At 55.6% G+C, this 21,956-nt stretch overlaps 1 protein-coding gene across 3 annotated transcripts in view; it reads right to left on the bottom strand.

The window, feature by feature from the left end:
• Positions 1 to 6: 6 nt before the first annotated feature.
• The window catches only part of CLASRP (CLK4 associating serine/arginine rich protein), an 83,637-nt gene continuing 61,687 nt past the window's right edge, over positions 7 to 21,956 (bottom strand). For 2 of the 3 annotated variants that reach the window (XM_050772110.1, XM_050772108.1), the window contains 19 exons: positions 18,428 to 18,525; positions 17,698 to 17,799; positions 17,413 to 17,492; positions 14,780 to 14,864; positions 13,409 to 13,557; positions 11,972 to 12,068; positions 10,896 to 10,974; positions 10,736 to 10,809; positions 9,176 to 9,217; positions 6,862 to 7,077; positions 6,459 to 6,746; positions 3,580 to 3,843; positions 3,122 to 3,161; positions 2,703 to 2,763; positions 2,075 to 2,133; positions 1,951 to 1,997; positions 1,100 to 1,182; positions 403 to 427; positions 7 to 161 (listed from right to left, as the gene is read on the bottom strand). In XM_050772110.1, coding sequence (XP_050628067.1) covers positions 119 to 161; positions 403 to 427; positions 1,100 to 1,182; positions 1,951 to 1,997; positions 2,075 to 2,133; positions 2,703 to 2,763; positions 3,122 to 3,161; positions 3,580 to 3,843; positions 6,459 to 6,746; positions 6,862 to 7,077; positions 9,176 to 9,217; positions 10,736 to 10,809; positions 10,896 to 10,974; positions 11,972 to 12,068; positions 13,409 to 13,557; positions 14,780 to 14,864; positions 17,413 to 17,492; positions 17,698 to 17,799; positions 18,428 to 18,525 — 1,932 coding nt within the window. In that variant the 3' untranslated portion in view covers positions 7 to 118. Of the gene's footprint in view, positions 162 to 402; positions 428 to 1,099; positions 1,183 to 1,950; positions 1,998 to 2,074; positions 2,134 to 2,702; positions 2,764 to 3,117; positions 3,162 to 3,579; positions 3,844 to 6,458; positions 6,747 to 6,861; positions 7,078 to 9,175; positions 9,218 to 10,735; positions 10,810 to 10,895; positions 10,975 to 11,971; positions 12,069 to 13,408; positions 13,558 to 14,779; positions 14,865 to 17,412; positions 17,493 to 17,697; positions 17,800 to 18,427; positions 18,526 to 21,956 lie in introns of those variants that run through there. The other variant, XR_007721753.1, reaches the window with a different exon arrangement.

The raw sequence follows: 21,956 nt of genomic DNA, 5'->3' as shown, positions 1-21,956 counted from the left end.
GGCAGGTGACGGGAATTAAATAACTTTTGACTTTATTTCACTAGAGATAAAACCAGCAGCATCACAGCTTAAGCCCCTTACCCCACCCCCTTGTCCTCCCCACCCCTCCCTCTTCTGCCTAATGTCGGTAATGGGGGCTTCGGGATCGGGACCTTGAGCGCCTGGAAAGAGAAAGGGAGGGGCCGTGAGAATGGGGTGTACACACATCAACACAGCTGGGGCCATGGAGGCTTCAGTGACCGGGGCACTTGTCTGTAGAGGAAGGGATGTTCCCCAAGGGATGAGACCAGCCCCTCCAACTAGAGGTGGGTACAGGGTGAGGCTGGAGGAATGAGAGCCAGGACCTCCCATCAAAGGACAAGTGTCACTTCCCAGAAAGTGGAGGGTCATGGGCTTCCTTACCTTCGAGAAGAGCTGTATTCTCGACCTGGAAAGAAAAGAGCAGATGAAGAGCGAGCAAACATCCAGGGTCAGGGCCTCTTCCTTGACCTGGGGTGAGGTCCTCAAAACTGAACTTCAGCCGGGCGCGGTGGCTCAAGCCTGTAATCCCAGCACTTTGGGAGGCCGAGACGGGCGGATCACGAGGTCAGGAGATCGAGACCATCCTGGCTGACACTGTGAAACCCCGTCTCTACTAAAAACTACAAAAAACTAGCCGGGCGAGGTGGCAGGCGCCTGTAGTCCCAGCTACTCGGGAGGCTGAGGCAGGAGAATGGCGTGAACCCGGGAGGCGGAGCTTGCAGTGAGCTGAGATCCGGCCACTGCACTCCAGCCTGGGTGGCAGAGCGAGACTCCGTCTCAAAAAAAAAAAAAAAAAAAAAAACAAAAAAAAAAAACTGAACTTCAGGGGTTGTCTCCAAATGAGGGGACATTTCCAGAGAGTCCAGTGGCTGCGATTTGTGCCCCTCACCAGCCCATGCCGGAATGAGCACTTCTAATTTCTGCAATCACCTTGTGACTAAAGCAATGTATGTGTACGCGTGTGTGTCTTAAGAGCTTTCATTTCTGGAAGGCTAATGTGGAACTATTTTTTTTTGTAACCCTGCTTGACACTTTTCTTTAAAGCCCCAGAGCCCTCCAGCCAGGTGGGGACACTCACTGTATCGGGGGGAGGGTGAGCGACTCTGCCGGCTGTACTGGCGCTCCCACTCTTCTCTCTCCTTCTCTCGGCGTTCCCGCTCCCTGCAAAGGCATGGCGTTAGCATCTGGCCGAGAACACTGGACACACTGAACTCAGGGAGGGCAGGTGCTTCCGACACCCTACTCTGAGAAAGACATAAACCAAGGGGGCCGGTACTGCCACCAATCCCTGCTTGGAAAGGGGGCCCGAGGTTCAGAGGGACCCCAGCTGGCGGAGCTGACTGGAATCCCAGCCCCCTTCCTAGGAAAGCCTTGTGAACAGAGGGAGGCAGGATAGTCCCATCGTTTCCTGCCGCACTGGGCCACCTGCACACACTGAGTGTTGAAATGGTCTCCGTCACAGTGGCCAGGCTTGGCAACCCAATGGCTACATCTACTGGGTGCCTTCTCCGTGCCTGGCCTTGATCTTGTCAAATCCCCCCAACAGCCTGTGAGGTGGGACAATGACTCAGTCTCCACTTAGGAGATGAACAAACAGGCTGGGACAGGAGAAAGACCCATGGCAGTGGGTGGGTGGGTAAGGGGTATCAGGAACAGCTTGCCAGGCCAACAGAACAGCAAAGGTGACTGGCACTTGGAGGCTGGAAGAGCTGGGACAAGGTTGCGGTGGCGGGAGGCAGGCCGAAATGGAGGGAGGAAATTCAGGAGGAGAGAGGTGGTGGGGCACAGCCCTGAGGGCCAGGCAGGGCTCTGCCTTTCATCCACCCACAGGGAGCTGGGCAGGGCTCGAGCCAAGAGCCCGTGGTGGGAAGGCCAGGAAGCCCAGGAGCAGGAGGTGTGGCTATGGGACAGGGAGGGGCAAGGTCTTACTTCATCCGGATCTTGCGGGCCATGGCTCGAAGCTCGTCTTCCCGCTCCTGCAGCAGACAGGGCTATGAGGACGTGGCCAGGCCAGCACCCACCCACCACCCCAGCCCTCCCTTCCCCACTTCACCTGCCGCTCATGCTCCTGCTGGATCATCTTCTCCTGTGCCGCCTTCTTATCCGCCTTGACTGTAGGGAGGAAGATACACGGTGGCTGAGGGGTGCCCTTAAGAGTCCCGCTCTCTTTTTTTTTTTTTGAGATGGAGTCTCCCTCTGTCGCCCAGGCTGCGATCTCAGCTCACTGCAAGATCCGCCTCCCGGGTTCACACCATTTTCCTGCCTCATCCTCCCCAGTAGCTGGGATTACAGGAGCCCGCCACCATGCCTGGCTAATTTTTTGTATTTTTAGTAGAGACGAGGTTTCACCGTGTTAGCCAGGATGGTCTTGATCTCCTGACTTCGTGATCCACCCACCTTGGCCTCCCAAAGTGCTGGGATTACAGGCGTGAGCCCACCGCGCCCGGCAAGAGCCCCACTCTCTAAAACGAGGAAGCTGAGCTCAGACAGGTCAACCTGACTGCAAAGGCCTCAGCATGGCGGCAGCGGAACTGATGCAAACCCACTCCTCCCCAGAGCACCTCCACGCCTGCACAGACTCTCCAGGGAAGGGCCAGGCCTCCCGAGGTGGTGCTGGGTCTCGTGCTCCCACTGCCAAGGGGAAGAGCTGTGAAACCCTGGAGGGACGGGGCAGAACATACACTGCCTGTTCAGCGCCTTCTGCATCCTCAGTTTCAGCTTCTCCTGAGGCGTCAGCTTGGGCTGGGGAGGGGGGAGAAGAGGTGGGAGAGGGGGTGGGTGTCCCAGAGCTCCCACAACCCACCTCAGCCAAGAGCCTGGGGCTTTTGGGGCGGGGGGGGGGAACGACATGGGGAGGAGGGGCAGGCTGTGGACAGCCCTGAAGCTCCCAGAGGCTCAGTGACAGATGGAGCCCCAGTGTACAGTGAGGAGGGAAGAGGGATATGGTTCTCATGGGGGCAGACCCTTCCCCCGCTCCCCTCCCAGTCCCTGGGGCTGGATCTCCCAGCCCACCCGGGCCCCCCTGCAGGCCCACCAGGCCCAGCTCTTGGGCACTGCTGCTGACGGGAATTAGACGGGCGAGTTCCAAATTCTTACTGACTTTGGCAGCTCCTGTCTCTTTACCAGCGGCAGGTTCGGTCCTGGGTGGGGGCAGGGCCAGAGGACATGGTTGGGAGGGGGAAAGGACAGCTGCCACCTCTGACCCCAGCCTCAGCACTGCCCTCAGATCAGGTGGCCAAGGCATGGGCCTTCTGAGGCCCCAGGGTGCAACCATGACCCTCTCAGACCCCACAGAACCTGTAAGACCGGGCCCTGTTCCCTTCTGACCCTCATCAAGGACAAGGTTCTGACTGTGCAGATCCCCTTGGATTTGGTGTGTCCTCCTCAGACCCCCCAGGCCAGGGCTGTGTCCCCCTGAAATCCACCCTCCCAGGCCAGGGCCATACCCCGGCCCCCGGACCTCCTGGGGTAGGGCTGTTTCCCCAAAAAGAAAACAGTGACGTTTGCCCTCCCCACCTGAGGTTGGCAGCCCTCTTCCTCCAGACCCGCCCTGCTCACTTTTTCAGCTTCTCGCCCACAGCAGGGGACGCGGCCGGCCTGGTCAGCTTCTCTCTTGCGGGTGATGGCGAGGGGCTCTGGCTGCGGCTGCGGCTGCGGCTGCGGCTACGGCTCTGGCTGGGGCTGGGGCTGTGGCTGCGGCTGTGAGTCAGGCTGCGACTGCGGGACGGACTGAGGGACCAGCTGCTGCGGCTGCGGCTACTGCTGTGGTGCCTGAGGCCCCGGCCACCCCGCCTGTAGCGGTCCCCTGAGTGGGAGCGGCTCCTGGGGATGCAGCAGGGCGGGAGGAGGACTGTGAGGCTCCAGGGACCCCAACCGCACCCCACCCTGGCTTCAGATCCACAGTCCTCCTTCCTGCAAGGCCCGGGGTGACGAGCTTGACTCTCCTCTCCTGCTACTCTCTCTCAGAAATGTCCTGAAGCGGCACTCTGGCCTCCCTCTGGCTACAGAGATGGCGTTCTAGATACACTCAGCCTAAGGGCAGTCCTGCCATCATGAGCCCTGCCTGGCCCGTGTCACCTCTCCCTCACTAGATACCCACTTGCCAACTTCTCGGGAGGGGGCTCTGGGAGGGATGGCTGGCTCCCTCTTTATGAGCCGTGTCCAGCTCAGGCACAATGGTGTTCCACGGTGACCTCATCTACACCCTCACCAACCTCCTCATCCTGCTTGTGTCCAGGGTCTTGACAGCAGTGGGGACCATCCCTTGTCCTCCACCATTCTCAGCACAGACCCACAAGTTCCAATCTGGGGATGTGGAACCCCATCCTCTCCCTGCTCCGGACACTCTCAGGCTGGCATGCAAGATGTGCCCAGGTCCCACCTGCCCTCCAAGTCTTTCTCCTGTCATTGCTCTGGGTAAGCTACAAGGAATATATGACCCGGAAGCCAATTCATGGCCACACACTAACTCTGCTTGGGCTTTTTTTTTTTTTTTTTGAGATGGAGTCTGTCACCCAGGCTAGAGTGCAGTGGTGCAACAGCTCGGCTCACCGCAACTTCCGCCTCCTGGGTTCAAGCAATTCTCCTGCCTCAGCCTCCCGAGCAGCTGAGATTACAGACGTGCACCACCATGCCCGGCTAATTTTTGAATGAAATTTTTATAAAATTAAAATTTGTTGTCATTATTAAGAAAACAAGGGCCAGGCGCGGTGGCTCACGCCTGTAATCTCAGCACTTTGGGAGGCCAAGGTGGGTGGATCACAAGGTCAGGAGTTCAAGACCAGCCCGGCCAACATAGTGAAACCCAGTCTCTACTAGAAATACAAAAATTAGCCGGGCGTGGTGGTGTGCGCCTGTAATTCCAGCTACTTGGGAGGCTGCGGCAGGAGAATCACTTGAACCCAAGAGGTGGAGGTTGCAGTGAGCCAAGATCGCGCCACTGCACTCCAGCCTGGGTGACACAGCGAGACTCTGTCTCAAAACAAAGGAAAGAAAACAAGAGCTATCCTCTAAAAATCCAGACCCTCAACTTCTCCTGAGAACTAGAAAGACTAGGTGACACTAGACCTGCTGCTGAGCGATCAACGCCCCCACTGGAGGGAACACGTGCTTGCCAGGTCAGCAGGATCTCTACCTGGCCCCTCTACTTTACCTGTCAGACCCTACAGGCAGCTGACATGGTGATCAGTGCTACAATAATGCAAGTAATGATGCTGACGATACTAACGGCACTTAGACAGCACCAGCCCTGTCCTAAACACCTTACATGGGTTTACCTGTTACACCTCTAACAGCCCAGAGAAGCGGATGCTATTATTGCAATTTTACAGAAGCAGAGGCCCAGGGACTCTACACTTGGGCAGGTGCCCTGCAGGCTATGCTCCCACCGACCCAGCGTCGCTGCCCTTCCAAGAGCAGTCCTGACCCCAACAGGCAAGGAGACCGGAAGGGGGTGGACCAGTCTCCAGGTGACTTTTATTTTCTAAACCATCCCTAGAGCTGGCCTCTCATCGTGTGTTCTCCAAAATGAAATGTCTTTTTTTTTGCCTTGAGACGCAGTCTCATTCTGTAGCCCAAGTTGGGGTGCAGTGGCACAATCTTAGTTCACTGCAACCTCCGCTTGCGGGGTTCAAGCAATTCTTGTGCCTCAGCCTCCTACATAGCTGGGACTACAGGCGCACGCCACCATGCCCAGCTATTTTTTTTTTTTTTTTTTTTTGAGACGGAGTCTCACTCTGTCACCAGGCTGAAGTGCAGTAGCATGATCTCAGCTCATTGCAAACTCTGCTTCCTGGGTTCAAAGTTCTGGGATTACAGGCGTGAAACACCACGCCTGGCCTAATTTTTTGTATTTTAGTAGAGACGGGTTTTCACCATGTTGCCCAGGGTGGTCTCGAACTCCTGAGCTCAGGAGATCTGTCTGCCTCAGCCTCCCGAAGTGCTGGGATTACAGGTGTGAGCCACCGCGCCAGGCCAATGAGCTGTCTTGATTTTTTCCACCCGCTTCCCCATCAGCTCCTGGCCACACAGGAACGCACCCCCACCAAGGGGTTTCCCAGCCCCCAAGACCCGGACCCGTCCCTTCAAGCTACAGAATACCCTGGAGCGTCCATGCGCTTCTATTCCCCTCGACCTGGAACCCCTGACAGCAAAGACAGTCTCCTGAGGAGAGAGAGATATGCAGTCTCCTCTCCATACCCTGCCATGGAAAACGGGCTGGGCTCCACCTCCACTGCCACCACGATGCGTACGCAAACACCCATGCCTTGCCCTTTCCAACCAAGGGCTTCCTGCCGAAGAGCAGTGGCCTGTGCCTGTCACCTCAGATGGGGTGTTCTCTGAGCCAGGTGGCCAGGTTTCCTCCCTCTGAGCACCTTCTCCCCAAGTTCGAAGCCCGCGCCCCCCAGCCTCTCCCGCCCACGCCCAGGCGCACATACCTGCTTCTGCGCCGGGGCCCGTAACCACCACGTCGGGCAGGCGAGCGGGAGTAGCGGTGTCCGTCTCGGGAGCCCCCACCTGAGTGCCGGCGGCCACGGCTACGGGACCGGGAGTAGCGCCGGGAGCGGGAACGGGAGCGGGACCAGGAGCGGGACCGGGAGCGCGCATGGCGGCCGGAACGGTAGTAGCCCCCGCCACGGCGTGAGCGGGAGCTGGAGCGAGAGCTGGAGCGGGAGCTGGAGGTCCTCGAGGCGGAAGAGGAGGAGGAGGAGGAGGAGGAGCGGCGGCTGCAGGCGGGGCACGGAGGGCCGGTCAGCGCAGGCCTGAGCCGCGGCCCCCCTCTGCCCCGGGTCCCCCCCATGGTGACCGGGGCGTAGGGCGGGCGGCGTGAGCGTTACCGACCGGGCGCTGGCATTACGTCCTGGGGCGGGGCCGCCAGGCTGGGGAGGTGCGGGGGGCTTCCCTGTGGCGACCCCTGATGCGGCTGCGGCAGCAGCAGCTGCGGCTGCCTCCTCATCGCTGCCTCCAAAACTCGTGATGAACGTGATCTTCTCCTCGCGGCCCGGGGTTGGGGAGCGGGAGCGGGAGCGGGACTCCGAGCTGGACTCTGAGGGTGACCTACGGGTAGGGAGGAGGAGGCTCACTAGCTCAGGTTCCCGGAGCCTCTCCGGGAACAGCACACACAGCAGAGCAACAGCAGCGCCAGCGCGGGCCAGAGCGACCCGGGAAGCCAGGCGGGTGGATGGAGCCTGGAGGGCACTGAAGACCCAGCTCTGGACAAGGACTTGACTCACAACCATGCAGCCTTTGCTAAATAACCAGGAAGGACAATGACAGACAACTGCTCTGATTTTATGTGGCTATGAAAAATGGATGAGCAGGCCGGGCGTGGTGGCTCACACCTGTAATCCCAGCACTCTCGGAGGCCCAGGCAGGCGGATCACTTGAGACCAGGAGTTTGAGACCAGCCTGGCCAACAAGGTGAAACCCCGTCTCTACAAAAAACACAAAAAAATTAGCTGGGCATGGTGGCACGCACCTGTAATTCCAGCTACTCAGGAGGCTGAGGGCACGATAACTGCTTGAACCTGGGAGGCAGAGGTTGCAGTGAGTCCAGATCACACTACTGCCCACCAGCCTGGGCAACACAGCGAGACTCTGCCCCGCCCCCCCCAAAAAAGATAAGCAGATCTCTGCACAAACCACAGAAAAGTTTTACTCAAAAGAAACATGGATATCTGGGAGGAAAAAGCGAGTTCTAAAACACTGAGTGTGGTGCAATTCCATTTTAGTAAAATAAAAAAAGTGGCCAGGTGTGGTGGCTCACGTCTGTAATCCCAGCACTTTGGGAAGCCCAGGTGGGAGGACTGCTTGAGACCAGGAGTTCAAAACCAGCCTGGTCAGACCCTATCTCAATTTTTTTTAAGGAAAAAAAAAAAAAAGTTTTTTAATACATAAAATTTTAAAAATAAAAAGAAGGTACCTGATATCCAACACTCCCATGTATGGAGCACTAACCTACACCTTCTATTTCCCCAGAAGCCATTCACACCTTATCTAATCTCGACCCACAGCCCCATGAGGAAGATCCCATTCCCACCCCCATTCCAAAGAGGGAACTGGGCTTCAGAGAGCTATAGAGCTTGGATGAGGGGGACTGGGATCACACTGAGCTTGGTCCCTCTCAAAATCCCTGCTCCAATCACTCTTTCACCCACGAGACAAGCACGTGTGCCCAGCGGTGCTACTGAGTGCCCGTTATTTCCCACTGGCCACTTCTGGAAATTGAGATTAAAGTGACTTGATTTCTCAGTCACACTGTTTTGCCATATTTGATCATTTTTTACCATAAGACTGCGTTGTATTTAAATCAGAAAAATAGGGCTGGGCACGGTGGCTCAAGCCTGTAATCCCAGCACTTTGGGAGGCCGAGACGGGCGGATCACGAGGTCAGGAGATCAAGACCATCCTGGCTAACACGGTGAAACCCCATCTCTACTAAAAAATACAAAAAACTAGCCAGGCGAGGTGGCAGGCGCCTGTAGTCCCAGCTACTTGGGAGGCTGAGGCAGGAGAATGGCATAAACCCAGGAGGCGGAGCTTGCAGTGAGCCGAGTTTGCGCCACTGCACTCTAGCCTGGGTGACAGAGCAAGAGTCCGTCTCAAAAAAAAAAAATTAAAAAATAAATAAATAAATAAATCAGAAAAATAAAATAAAGAAGCTTCAAAATATAAAGAAAATTTTATTGGCCGGGCGCGGGGCTCACGCCTGTAATCCCAGTACTTTGGGAGGCCGAGGCGGGCAGATCACGAGGTCAGGAGATCGAGACCATCCTGGCTAACAACACGGTGAAACCCCATCTCTACTAAAAGTACAAAAAATTAGCTGGGCCTGGTGGCGGGCACCTGTAGTCCCAGAGAATGGTGTGAACCCGGGAGGCGGAGCTTGCAGTGAGATCGGGCCACGGCACTCCAGCCTGGGTGACAGAGCGAGACTCCATCTCAAAAAAAAAAAAAAAAAAGCAAAATTTTATTTAAAACTGGGAAAACAAGACAGAGATCTGGAAAACACAAAAATGATTTAGACCCAGAACATATCATGCAGTCTGTGGTCTTGGGGTGGCCTAGTAGGGTGAACCTCCCATCCCCTCCTCAGCACCCGTCCCCATCAGGGAGCTCCCTGTCTGCTACTCCCTGGTCCTCCGGAGGAACTTACCGCTTATAGGGGTCATAGGTGGGGCTGTCTCGGCGGGCATAGCTAGAGAGAAGAATGGGGTGGGACAAGTTGGGGCTTAAGATCTCAGTGGGCATGAATTTGGGATAAGTCCCCCAACCTGAGGACCCAAAGCTAGGCACCTGGCACAGTGAGGGGGTTGCTGACCAGGTTGGGGGCCTTCCCTTGATTCCTCCACCCACCCCCACCTCAGATCTGTCCAAAGCATGAACTTAGGCCCCACCCCACAATGTCCTAGACCCATGACAACTCTGAGGAACTTGGACTTCAGCAACCCTGGTTCTGCTTGGCCTCCTGACCCTAGAATGAAAGCATCCCTCCTCCCAATCCTCGTCTCTGGCTCTCACTGGGTCTGGGTTTACCAATGATGATGATGATAAGACAAAAACAGGCTGGGTGCGGTGGCTCACACCTGTAATCCCAGCACTTTGAGAGGCTGAAGTGGGAGGATCACTTGAACCCAGGAGTTTGAGACCAGCCTGGGCAACACAGCAAGACCCCATCTCTACAAAGCATATTTTATTTTAATTAGCTGGGAGTGGTGATGCATGCCAGTAATCTCAGCTACTAAGGAGACTGAGGTAGGAGGCTCGCCTGAGCCTAGGAATTTGAGGCTGCAGTAAGTCGTGATTGCACCACTGCACTCCAGCCTGGGTGACGGAACAAGACCCTGTCTCTGGAAAAAAAAAAGAAGAGAAAGACTATCACAGCTGAGGAAACTGAAGCCCAGAGAGGTGAAGTCACTTGTCCAGCATCATGCAGCTCATAAAGGAGGAAACGGGGATCCACACCCAGGCCCTATAGCCACCCAGCCTGGGCTTTCCTGCACTACCCTCTATGTGCCTCTGTGCCACCACTGACAGCAGTGACAACTGGTGCTATTCTTTAAGGAATATTTCGCACACCAACCCCTGAACCTACAAGTCGTTTAAGCCTTACAGGAACTCTCAATCACTCTCCTTTAAGAGATGTGGCAAAAAGAGGCATGGGTTTGCACCGGGCCTCTCCTCAAGGCCTCCTGACCCAGGCTGGGCTCTCTGCTCCAAGCCAGACTGCCTCATCCAAACCTGTCCCAAGACCTCCCTGTGGGGACTGCCCCAGCCCTCTCTCATGGTAGGTGATAATGCTTCATTTTCCAAAGGAAGAAACTGAAGCTCAGAGGGTTCAGGAAGTCACTTGTCCAAACTCCAACACAGGAAACAGCCAAGCAGCAGAACTGAGTGAGAGTCCAGGGCAAAGCCTGTGCCCTCTATTCCTCCGCCGCCCTGGTGACAGCCTAATGCCGCCTGTGCATGGGCTCCTGGGAGTCTGGCAAGGGCCCCCAGTCCAGCAGGGTGAGGGGAGCGGCTGGCAAGGAAAGGAGTCCACATGGCCCTCAAGGCCGTTCCTACCTCTAAACCTTCACGCAGGCCATGCATCGCCCCACTAGAAAGACTCTTTCCTCAAGTCAAATGCCTGCCTCCAAAGAGCCTTCTCAGGCCCTAAGCCCCCGCTCCCCTCCCCCAGATGCCAGCAGGGTGGGGGTTCAGGGAGAAGCCCTACCTGGGTGGGCTGATCTTGCGACCCCTCAGCCGCTTCTCCCGAAACTCTCTCCGCTGGCGTCGAGAGCGGCGTCCCTGGAGTAGGGTGGGTGCCAGACTGGTGACGGGGTGCCCTCCCTGTGACACAACCCTGTCGCCTTCCACTCTAGCCCAGACCTCACCGAGTACATGGCCTTCTCCTCCTCAAGGGCCTTGGCGTGCTTGATGGCCTCTGCCTCCTCCTTATCTTTCCGGAGCATCCTATAGAGGGGGGTGAGAATTAGGGTGGAGGAGGGGGCACGCCACAGGACATGGAGGACACAGGCTGAGTCATCAGAGAAAGTGAGGGACCCGAGTCACCCCACACCAGCCTGAGGTGTCTTTCATTCAGTGCCACTTATTAAGCACCCTCTATGTGCCAGGTCCTATCTTAGGCATCAAGAACTCAGCACTAAAAAAAACAGAAATCCTCACCTGCACGGGCTTACATTCTAGGGGAGAAGACAATGAGCAAGGGAATAAAACGCATGGTCCATTAGATATTAGAGCAAAGGCAGAGGAAGCTGCATTTTTCAAGAGGAAGCTCAGGGAAGCCACACAGAACGGGGTATCTAGAGAGAAACCTGGGGGAGCAAGCTGCAGACGCCCGAAGCGAACAGCAGACAGGCCTCTGCACTTGAGGAGCAAGGAGGCCATGGAGGCTGGGCAGGGGGGATGGGGGCAGTCAAGAGGACCAGATGGGTAAGACCTTTCAGCCATGGTGAGGACACTGGATGTGCCTGAGGGAGGTGGGAGCCACAAAGGGCTCTGGGCAGAGGGTGCCGTGCTCAGGCTCTGCTTCGGGTTCACTGCCCAGTGAGCTGGGACCATTCTGTGTGGTCTTATGAGCTCAGCAGGGGGTATGGCTCAGGGTAGAGGTACAACCAGCAACTGCCAGAATAAATGACCAGGGAATGAGGCCTCTCCACTAGAGGGTGCTGTCCCCCAGCCTAGGAATCCCCTGAGCTTCAAAGAGTCAGATTCGCCCCAGGTCACACTAAGTAGGGCAGGCTGGGTGATTTGGGTGCAGCCTGTTCCTGCACAGATGAAGTGGGGCCACGACCACCATAGGCTCAGGGACCTGCATGTGTAAAGTCCTGGGCCCAGGGTCAGGCACACAAATGCTCACAAACAGGATGGCTGTCAGTATGGGGAGTAACAGTGAGATGCCAGGGTGGGGCCCACAGAATGGGGAGGAGTGTCAGCAGGCAGGCCTCACCTGACGAAGTCGCCGTCGGCCATGCCATAAGTCGTGGCCTGTTTGTTGAGATCTGCCACCTGCTCCTGGTTCAGTTCATCCACGTCCACCTCCACGTCTGCACCAAGAGAAAGGCTGTCAGGAGCCACGGCCGAGCGAGAGGACAGGGGAGAAGGGGCAGTGCTCCAGGAGGTGGGGGTGATAGGGCGCCTGCCAGACTGAAGCACTCTTCAGGAAGGGATGGCATCAAGTATGGCTCATCTTGGCATCCCCTAGGCTCGCACAGGGCTTGGCCAGAGGTGAGCGCAACACACGGTGGACAGAGGCAGCTGGGGGACGGGGCTTGGAAGGGGCAGATGAACGGAGGGAGGGAAAGAAGAAGGGAGAGATGGATGAATGGGTGGAGGGACGGATGAAGGGATGCAGGGAGGGCTGGAGGGCAGGAGGGATGGAGGGATGAATGGAATAGAGGCAGGGAAGGAAGGTGGATGGAGGGAGGGAGGAATGGATGAGACGTGTGGCGGGGTTGACGTGGGAGGGAGGACTGAATAGGGTCAGACAGATGGCGGCTGAAGATCATGGTGGGTGGCAGGCAGGGTACGGGTCACAGGTGTTTGGAAGCAGGGCGTGTGATGAGCCAGCGGAAGGAGGGCTGGGCGGAGGTCAATGTGTGGCAAAGTGTGAATAAAGAGCCGGCTGCTGTCTGAGTGCAGTGGCTCATGCCTGTAATCCCAGCACTTTGGGTGGCCGAGGCAAGTGGATCATGAGGTCAGGAGTTCAAGACCAGCCTGACCAATGTAGCGAAACCCTGTCTCTACTAAAAGTACAAAAATTAGCTGGGCATGGTGGCATGTGCCTGTAGTCCCAACTACTTGGGAAGCTGAGGCAGGAGAATCGCTTGAACCCAGGAGGTGGAGGTCACAGTGAGCCAAGAACACACCACTGCATTCCAGCCGGGGTGACAGAGCAGAACTCCATCCCAAAAAAATAAATAATACATAAAAAAATAAAAAGAGCCGGCTGCTGGAGTGAGAGCCAGGATGAGTAAAGCGGAGAGACTCGGGGGTGGTTTGACCAGTGGGAATCCAGAGGGGAGGTGAATGGCAGAGAGGGGGCGGGTGAACAGATGCCTGGAGGATGGGGGCTGGCTCTGTAAGAGGATGAACACTTGTTTTCCAGAGGAGGGAGGAGAGCAGGAGAGAGGGGCAGAGGCACAGAGAGGCCGGCCCAAGTGGACAAGAATGGAGCCAACACCCAGGAGGGGAAAAGATCGTAGAAACAGCACCCTAGAAACGAGAGATGAGTGAGACAGGGGTGGCAGGAGGCTGGCGTGCCCTGGGGCGGGGGAGGGAGAGCGACACAGCTCGTAAGCACGGGGTGCCCCACAGAGGGTGAGGGACGAGACACAGAAACGATGCCCAGGGACTGTGGGTGGGGAGGGCAGAGAGGGGACCCCACCGATGTCGGGGATGACCTCATCTTCATCCGAGTTGCTCTCCTCCTCGGCTGCTGACTCCTCCTCCTCTGGCTTTTCTGCCGCCTTCTCCACCTCAGCCACCGTGCTGTCCTCGTAGGTATAACCGATGGAAGCCTTCTTCTCTGCCAGCCTGGAAAGGGGAGCCGCTGAGCCAGGGCCGCGCCTGGCGGAGAGGAGGGCCCCAGGCTGGCCCCACACACCAGCTTCTCGAGTGCCACGGCCCCCTCCCCTCAGGCTGTCCCTCGGCCTAGGTCCCTCTGCTCCTGCCCACACCCAGCTCCTCCCTCTTCCTCCACATCTCAGCTCCAGGGCCCCACCTGCCAAGAAGTCCTTGACTGGCACCTATGGTGGGTCGGCACTGTCCTGAGCTCCCCAGCCCTGCCTTCCTTGGGTCATCTCTGTTGGGGAAGGTCTGTCTCCCGCCAGACCGTAAGTCCCACGAGGGCACAGCCCAGAGTCCTCCTGAGCAGTCAGGTGCCCCAGCTTTGCCCTGAACAGAGCAGTGCCTGAGGGGCCTGAGCAGGACCCTGAGGCTGGGGCTGTGGACGAGGGCTGAAGTCTCCAAGAAGCATCCAGGACAGTCCCATGGGACCCCTCCCAGTGGAGGAAGGCGGCAAGCAGTCAGGGGGAGCAGGAGGGAAGGTGTCACTGAGGGAGCCGCCCAGTCCCGAGCCAGGGCTCCAGTCTACCGTGCACCAGGGCAACAGCAGCTGGCCTGGAGGAGAGCTAAGCCCTGCAGAGGGAACGGCATGTGTGAGGGTAGGGGCCTGTGCTCATCAGACTGAGGTGGAGAAGAGAGAAGTGAGACTGCCTGGCCGCTGCTCCTCAGAGGCAGCTGCTCCAGGATAAGGCTCAGGTCTCCCCAGCCACTCCTTGAGGGATGCAGCTTTGAGAAGCCTCTCTCCAGAGTGACATCAGTGAGGGCTGATTGCAAGCTCACTACACGGCAGGTGCTAGGACAGGTACTTCACAAGCTCTGTCTCCTGCATGCCTCCCAACTCCAGGCAGCGGGGCCTCCTGCCAGCCCCATTTTACAGGGAAGCACAGCAAGGCTCAGAGAATTCCCACTCAGGGTCTCACAGCCAGGACTCAAACCCAGAGCTGTCTGACCACAGGGACTGCACCTCCCACCACTCCCCAAGCTGAAAATGCAACGCAGAGCCGTCGGCAAGCCCTGGTACCCTGACAGGGCTTCTTCCTCCACACAGTTATTAAGTGAGCACTGACTGTGTGCTGAACACCATCCTTGGTTCTGGGGAGACCCTGGTGGACAGGATGGAAGAGGCCATGCCTGCCTGGGGCTCCCAGCCCTCCTGCCTCCTCAACCCCCTGCACCCCAGACCCCAACTCACTTCTTCTTCTCATCTTCACTGGGTCTCTGAAGGCCTCCGTACAACTCGTCAATGTAGATCTGGTACAGGCACTGCTCCTCTGAGACTGCAGCAAACAAGAGACTCTGGGTCAGAGTGGGTTGGGGACACTAGGAATTCAGTGGGAGAACATCAGAGTGCGGTGAAGCAGGAAGACAGGTGCAACCCCAGTGCACCTTGGGGCAATCGCCACTTCCAGATAATCAAACTGTGTCTGGTGGGACACAAGCAACTGCAGCAGAGCCTTGGACACACCACTCACTGGACACACGACCTTGGTCAAGTGACAGCACATCTGTGCCTCGGTTTCCTTTTCTGTAAAATGGGACCACAGGCAGAGTGAGTGCCTAGCCTGGTACTTGGACACTCTACCACCATTCTAACTGTTTCTGGAGGCCTCTGGCTGGACCCTTCAGAACCAAAACCCGCTCCTGAGCGCCACACGCCACTGACTGCACAGGTCACTCCACTGCAAGCCTCTTCGTGACTCGTTTTAACACCCAGCTTAGAGGACTCAACAATGTACCAGAGCCTTCCTGATCTTCCCTGCAGTGAGACATATGTGCCTGACTTGCTGTGGGACCGTGGGTGGTGAGTCCCCTTCCTTCCTTCCCTCCCTGGGCCTCAGTTTTGTCTGTATTTTTTTTGAGATGGAGTTTCGTTCTTGTAGCCCAGGCTGGAGTGCAATGGTGCGATCTTGCTCACCGCAACCTCTGCCTTCCGGGTTCAAGCGATTCTCCTGTCTCAGCCTCCCAAGTAGCTGGGATTACAGGCATGTGCCACCACACCCAGCTAATTTTGTATTTTTAGTATAGATAGGGTTTCTCCATGTTGGTCAGGCTGGTCTCGAACTCCCAACCTCAGGTGATCCACCACCTCGACCTCCCAAAGTGCTGGAATTAGAGGTATGAGTCACTGTGCCCGGCTGGCCTGAGTTTTTCTATCTGGAACAAGAGGTGGGTGGGCTGGCGGGCCAGAAGGGGATGTAGCACGGCCCTTCCTTGCTCTAGCAGATACTCCATTTCTACTTGTTGTCTCCAAAGCCCAGGAGGGGCCCCGCTGACCCTGCCTTGCACAAGCTCCCTCGCTCTCCCTGCTCCGGTCACACGGGCCTTCTCTTTGCCCCTCCAGTGTGCCCATAGTCCTGGCTGACACAGGGTTTTGCACAGGCTGCTCTTGGCCTGGAATCCTGTGGCCTACCCGTGCCTCCTAGGGAGCCTCTATCCATACATCACTGACCCCAGCCTTGGTCCAGGACTTCTGTCCTATTTTTCTCAGAGAATGGTGCACTGTCTGTCACATTATCTTGGTTTGCAACTGGCGTCACTGACATGAGTATAGAGCTGCTGCCCTCTCCCCTACCATGCCACTGATCCCAGAGTAGCACCTGCCACACCGCATGTGCTCAATGACTGTTTGTGGAAGTGAATGAATAAATGCAGAGTGAGGCAAAACTAAGGAAACCCTGGCTCTACCACCAGGAATCTATGTGGCCTGGAATGATGGCAAAAACAGTATCCATTATACCACATGTCCCTGATTCTAAGGCCTCGGTGATCACTAGAATTTTGGCAGCCTCTGATTTTAGAAAATCAAAAAAGCATCTATCTTAGAAATAAACAAATACCAGACCAGCAGACCCACATGGAGGGCTGACTGTGCCAGGTTCAGTGCTGGGGTTTTATACACATCACCTCACTCAACTCTCACAACCACCCCATGCGACAAAATCACCACCACCACGCTTCTCGAAGAGGAAACTGAGATCCACCAGGTAGTAAGGCACAAACCCAGCAGAGAACTCGATCCTTCCCTTAACTCCACAGGGAACCCCAAGAAAGGGAATCTCTAATTCTTGGTAGGTGAGTTAAGAGCTTTCCATCAGCAGAGAGCAGCGGTTAAGGACACGTGGAGAATACCAGATCCTTGGACAGGGTGTTCCCCCTCGACATCCTTGTCTGTAAAACGGGGTGATGGCCAGGCGCGGTGGCTCATGCCTGTAATCCCAGCACTTTGGGAGGCCGTGGTAGGTGGATCACACAGTCAGGAGTTCAAGACCAGCCTGGCCAAGATGGTGAAACCCTGTCTCTACTAAAACTACAAAAAATTAGCTGGGGGTGATGGCAGGCACTTGTGATCCCAGTTACTTAGGAGGCTGAGGCAGGAGAATCACTTGAACCCAGGAGGCAGAGGTTGCAGTGAGCCGAGATCGTACCACTGCACTCTAGCCTGGGCAACAAGAATGAAACTCTGCCTCTAATAAATAAATAAATAAAAATTTTAAAAATTTAAAAATAAAAATAAAAACATATTCTTGCTATTTTCTCTACTCTTTAAAGAAAAAAGGACCACAGAGTCAGAAGGCATGGTATATGGACGTGACCCTGCTGGGAACAACCAATTCGGCAGACATCCCCTACACCAAATCCAGAGACGGAGGCCCTGAAGGGGAAAGAGATGCAGGCAAAGTGAGTCTATCGTAGAGCTGGAGCCGGAACCCAAGACCCTTTAGTAGAAAGTATGTGGATAAAACTTTTCTTCCCAAACTTATTTATGTCTTCCAGGCTCCAGGGCCCCCAAACCCCACGCCCCTCGTCCCCCTGCAGATCACTCACTGCCGGCAAAGTCGTTCTGCACCAGGCCTCGGTAGCGCTCGTAGTTACACTTCCGTTCGTCCGACTCCTGTTCTGGGGAGCTTTAGGGGAGGGCGAGACCTTGAAATCAGAGGGAAGGGGTGGATCCCACCCCAAGCCAGCAGGAAGGGAAATGGGGCATCCCCCTCAGGCTCAGGGCGGTACCAAATAGGAGGGGCTCCTAGGAAGGTGACAGGCAAGCTGGGAAAAGAACAGGGGCTCCTGGGTATGACACTGTGCCTGGCAGCCCTCTGGGAGGCGGCTTACATGGTGGTGAGCAGTGGGGGGGTGTAGTCGGGGATGTGGTCCAGGTGGGCACGGACATCGAATCGGTCGATCATGTTGTTGGTGTCCCCCTGCCAGGGCATCCTGAAGTGGGAGGGGAGCAGGAAAGCAAGAACCTCAGCGTCCACACTGCCCAGGACACAAAGCGCCTGCTCCCTGCCAGCTGAGGCTTGGAAGCCTGGCCCTCAGCCCGCTTTGGTCCCCATGCCATGGCCCTCACCTCAACCCCCAGCTCTCAGTCCCTTCTGCTGCAAGCCTCCCTGAATCCACATTCAGGCTCCTGGGACCTGAAACGGGCCAGTCATCTGACTGCCCCTGGGGACACCAGGACCCCATTTCTCAGAACCAAGCAATAGTGGGGAACTTGAACCAGGTCCTAGTGGGTATTTGAGGGGCGGGCCTCAGGCACCCTGAGACAGCCCTGGTCTGGCAACCTACTCTCTGCTTCCTCGGGGCCTCTGGCCCTGGCTCCACCCATTTCTAAGTCCTCCAACCAGGACCGCTACTCTGGGGCCTCCACCCCAACCCCTGCTCATTGTTCTTACACCCTGTGACTACCACCTTCACAGGTGGGTCACGCCTTCCCTGCCTCTGAGTCCCCAAACATCTGTCCATACTTCAGTCTCTGCTCCAGACTCTACACCACCCCAGGTCGGTTCTGACTCCCAGTCTTCAGTCACAGACACTCCCCTGCCTCCCGTATGAGTCTTACATATTAACAGGGCTCTCAGCGGCCAGGGCGACTGCAGAATCCAGGTGCACCTTGCAAGCTCGGCCATGTACCTGCAGGAACTGGGCTGGGTCTTTCTTCTGCAGGGGTAAACAGGACTGAGGTCACCACCCAACAGAGCTCCAAACCCCACCCCCTCAAACACAACCCAGCTTAGCAGCGAGCTCGCTTCTAAGGTCAAGTGGGCCATACCTCAGAGGTGAACCAACCTGCTAACCTTTAGAAATAAGGGAATTGGCTAGGCACGGAGGCTCACGCCTGTAATCTCGACACTTTGGGAGGCCAAGGCAGGTGGGTCACCTAAAGTCAGGAGTTCCAGACCAACATGGCGAAACCCAGGCTCTACTAAAAATACAAAAAAATTAGCTGGGCGTGGTGACACATGCCTGTAATCCCAGCTACTTGGGAGCCTGAGGCAGAAGAATCGCTTGAACCTGGGAGGCGGAAGTTGCAGTGAGCTGAAATTGTGTCACCGCACTCTAGCCCGGGTGACAGAGTAAGACTCTATCTCAAAAAAAGAAAAAAAAAAAAGAAAGTAAATAAGGAATTTGTTCCTCTCGAAGTGGTGGCCAGTACGAAGACCTCGCTCTCTAAAATATCAGTGCCCACAACTCTTCACCTCCCATCCTCAGGGCCATTCATTTGGAGACGGGTGTCGGCACTCCAGCCTGGACCAGACTGCATCCGCACGTGGAAAGATGACCAACATCATTAGCCATCAGGGAAATGCCAATCAGAACCACAAGATACCACTTCACCCATACTAGGCTCGCTGACATGGAAAGGACAGACTATAACAAGTAGTAGGTCGGGCGTAGTAGCTCACCCCTGTAATCCCAGCCCTTTGGGAGGCCGAGGCAGGCGGATCACCTGAGGTCAGGAGTTCGAGACCAGCCTGGCCAACATGGTGAAACCCTGTCTCTACTAAAAATACAAAAAAATTAGCCAGCCATGGTGGCAGGTGCCTGTAATCCCAGCTACTTGGGAGGCTGAGGCAAGAGAATCGCTTGAACCTGGGAGGCAGAGGTAGGTTGTAGTAAACCGAGATCGCGCCATTGCACTCCAGCCCGGGGGACAAGAGCAAGACTCCATCTTTTTAAAAAAAAAAAAAAAAAAAAAAAAAAAAAAAAAGTAGTGACAAGAATGTAGAGAAATTAGGTTCTTCAACTGGAGTGCAATGGCGCGATCTCAGTTCACTGCAACCTCCACCTCCCAGGTTCAAGCGATTCTCCTGCCTCAGCCTGCCGAGTAGCTGGGATTAACAAGCATGTGCCACCACGCCCGGCTAAGTTTGTATTTTTTTTTTTTTTTGAGATGGAGTCTCGCTCTGTCGCCCAGGCTGGAGTGCAGTGGCCGGATCTCAGCTCACTGCAAGCTCCGCCTCCCGGGTTTACGCCATTCTCCTGCCTCAGCCTCCCGAGTAGCTGGGACTACAGGCGCCCGCCACCTCGCCCGGCTAGTTTTTTGTATTTTTTAGTAGAGATGGGGTTTCCCTATGTTAGCCAGGATGGTCTCGATCTCCTGACCTCGTGATCCGCCCATCTCAGCCTCCCAAAGTGCTGGGATTACAGGCTTGAGCCACCGTGCCTGGCCAATTTTGTATTTTTAATAGAGATGGGGTTCTCCACGTTGGTCAGGCTGGTCTCCAACTCTCAAACTCAGGTGATCCACCCGCCTCAGTCTCCCAAAGTGCTGGGATTACAGGCGTGAGCCACTGAGCCCGGCCTCAAGTTTTAAATAATTACTCCATGGCCAATGAATTACCAATTCCACTCCTAGGTATATACCCAAAAGAATTGGAAACAGGTACTCAAATACTTGTACACAAACGTTCCTAGCAGCATTATTCACAATAGCCAGAAGGTGGGAACAACCCAAAGGTCCTTAATGGATGAACAGATCAACAAAATGTGGACCATCCACACAGTGGAATATTATTCAGCAATGAAAAGGAATAAAGTTCTGCTATCTGCTACAACATGGACGAGCCTCAAAAACATTCTGCTAAGCGACCGAAGCCAGTCACAAAAGGCCACCCATTGTGCAATCCCATTTCTATGCAATGTCCAGAATAGGCAAATCCACAGAGGCCGAGAGGAGATCAGCGCTGAGGAGTTGGGGGAATGGGACTCACTGCAAATAGGTACAGGGTTTCCTTTTTTTTTTTTTTGAGACAGAGTCTTGCTCTCTGCTCTGTCACCCAGGCTGGCGTGCAGTGACACTATCTCAGATCACTGTAACCTCTGCCTCCCAGGTTCAGGTGATTCTCCTGCTTCCGCCTCCCAAGTAGCTAGAACTGCAGGTGCCCGCCACCACGCCCAGCTCATTTTTTCTAATTTTAGGAGAGCCTTGGTTTTACCATGTTGGCCAGGCTGGTCTCGAACTCCTGACCTCAAGAGATCCATTTGCCTTGGCCTCCCAAAGGGCTGGGATTACAGGCGTGAGCCACCGTGCCAGTCGGGGCTTCTTTTTGGGGTAACGAAAATGTTCTAACATTTGATTGTGGTGATAGTTGCACAATCCATGCTGAAAAGCACTGAATTACATCCTTCAATGAGCGAACTGTGAACTTTATCTCAATGAGCTGTTTGTAAAAACAACCAAAAAGAAAAGAAAAAAAAAAAAGTCCAAAGGGCACTAAGTCCCTACCACTGTTATGCATGAGCCAAAAAAAAAAAAAAAAAAAACAGCTACTAAGACAGGGAAGACTGTCCCGAGTCGATGGCCCTCAGGTCTTTGCCTTCATGCAGGGGTCACAAGTCCAAGTCATCGTAAGAGTGTCATGATCAGAAAAAAATCTGGCAACTCCCACGACTGAGCTTCCAGAGAGCTGGGCCCTGGATGACCTCTCGCTGGGTGCTCCCAGAGGAGCCTACCAGAGCCGTAGGAGCGGCTGCTGTGCTGTCCATGAAATCCTGACCCAGCTCCCGGTGACATACACCCAGAGTCCAGTCACTTCTCACCCCCTCACCCCTAGCCCCACCCAACATCCCCTCTCACCTGGACCACCTTGTCCCTGGGCTCTGCCTCCAGGGGATTCACTGACACTTGTTGGGCCACACTCCACCCCCCACCCCCCACCCCCTGACAGCTCAGCCCTCACAGGTGCTGGCCTGTCCCTCTCTGACTTCTCCCCTCCCCTACTCTGCTCCAGGCACACTGGCCCTCATGCCATTCCTTGGGCGTTCCAGACATGCCCCGCACTTCCGCTCAGGACCTCTGCACTTGCTGCTCCCCCGTTTATTTCAGATCTCCTCCTAAAAGCCGTCCTCAGTGACCCTATCTAAATAGCTCCCCACTTATCTATGCAAGCTCCTTCGCTCTGTGGCTTTATTGAGATGTAATTCACATACCACACAATTCACTCACTGAACTCCACTTGTGTTCTTTTGAGCACCTGCTACCACCTGCCTCTAGGCCTAATATTCATTCATCACCTTTCTCCCATGCTAGAACGCAACTCCCAGGAGGCAGGGCTCTGTTTTGGCTGCTATAACCCTAGAGCCTAGAA

Source organism: Macaca thibetana, chromosome 19 (assembly GCF_024542745.1).
Source record: "Macaca thibetana thibetana isolate TM-01 chromosome 19, ASM2454274v1, whole genome shotgun sequence".
Taxonomy (NCBI): Eukaryota; Metazoa; Chordata; class Mammalia; order Primates; family Cercopithecidae; genus Macaca; species Macaca thibetana.
This window is presented reverse-complemented; position numbering and strand designations above follow the sequence as displayed.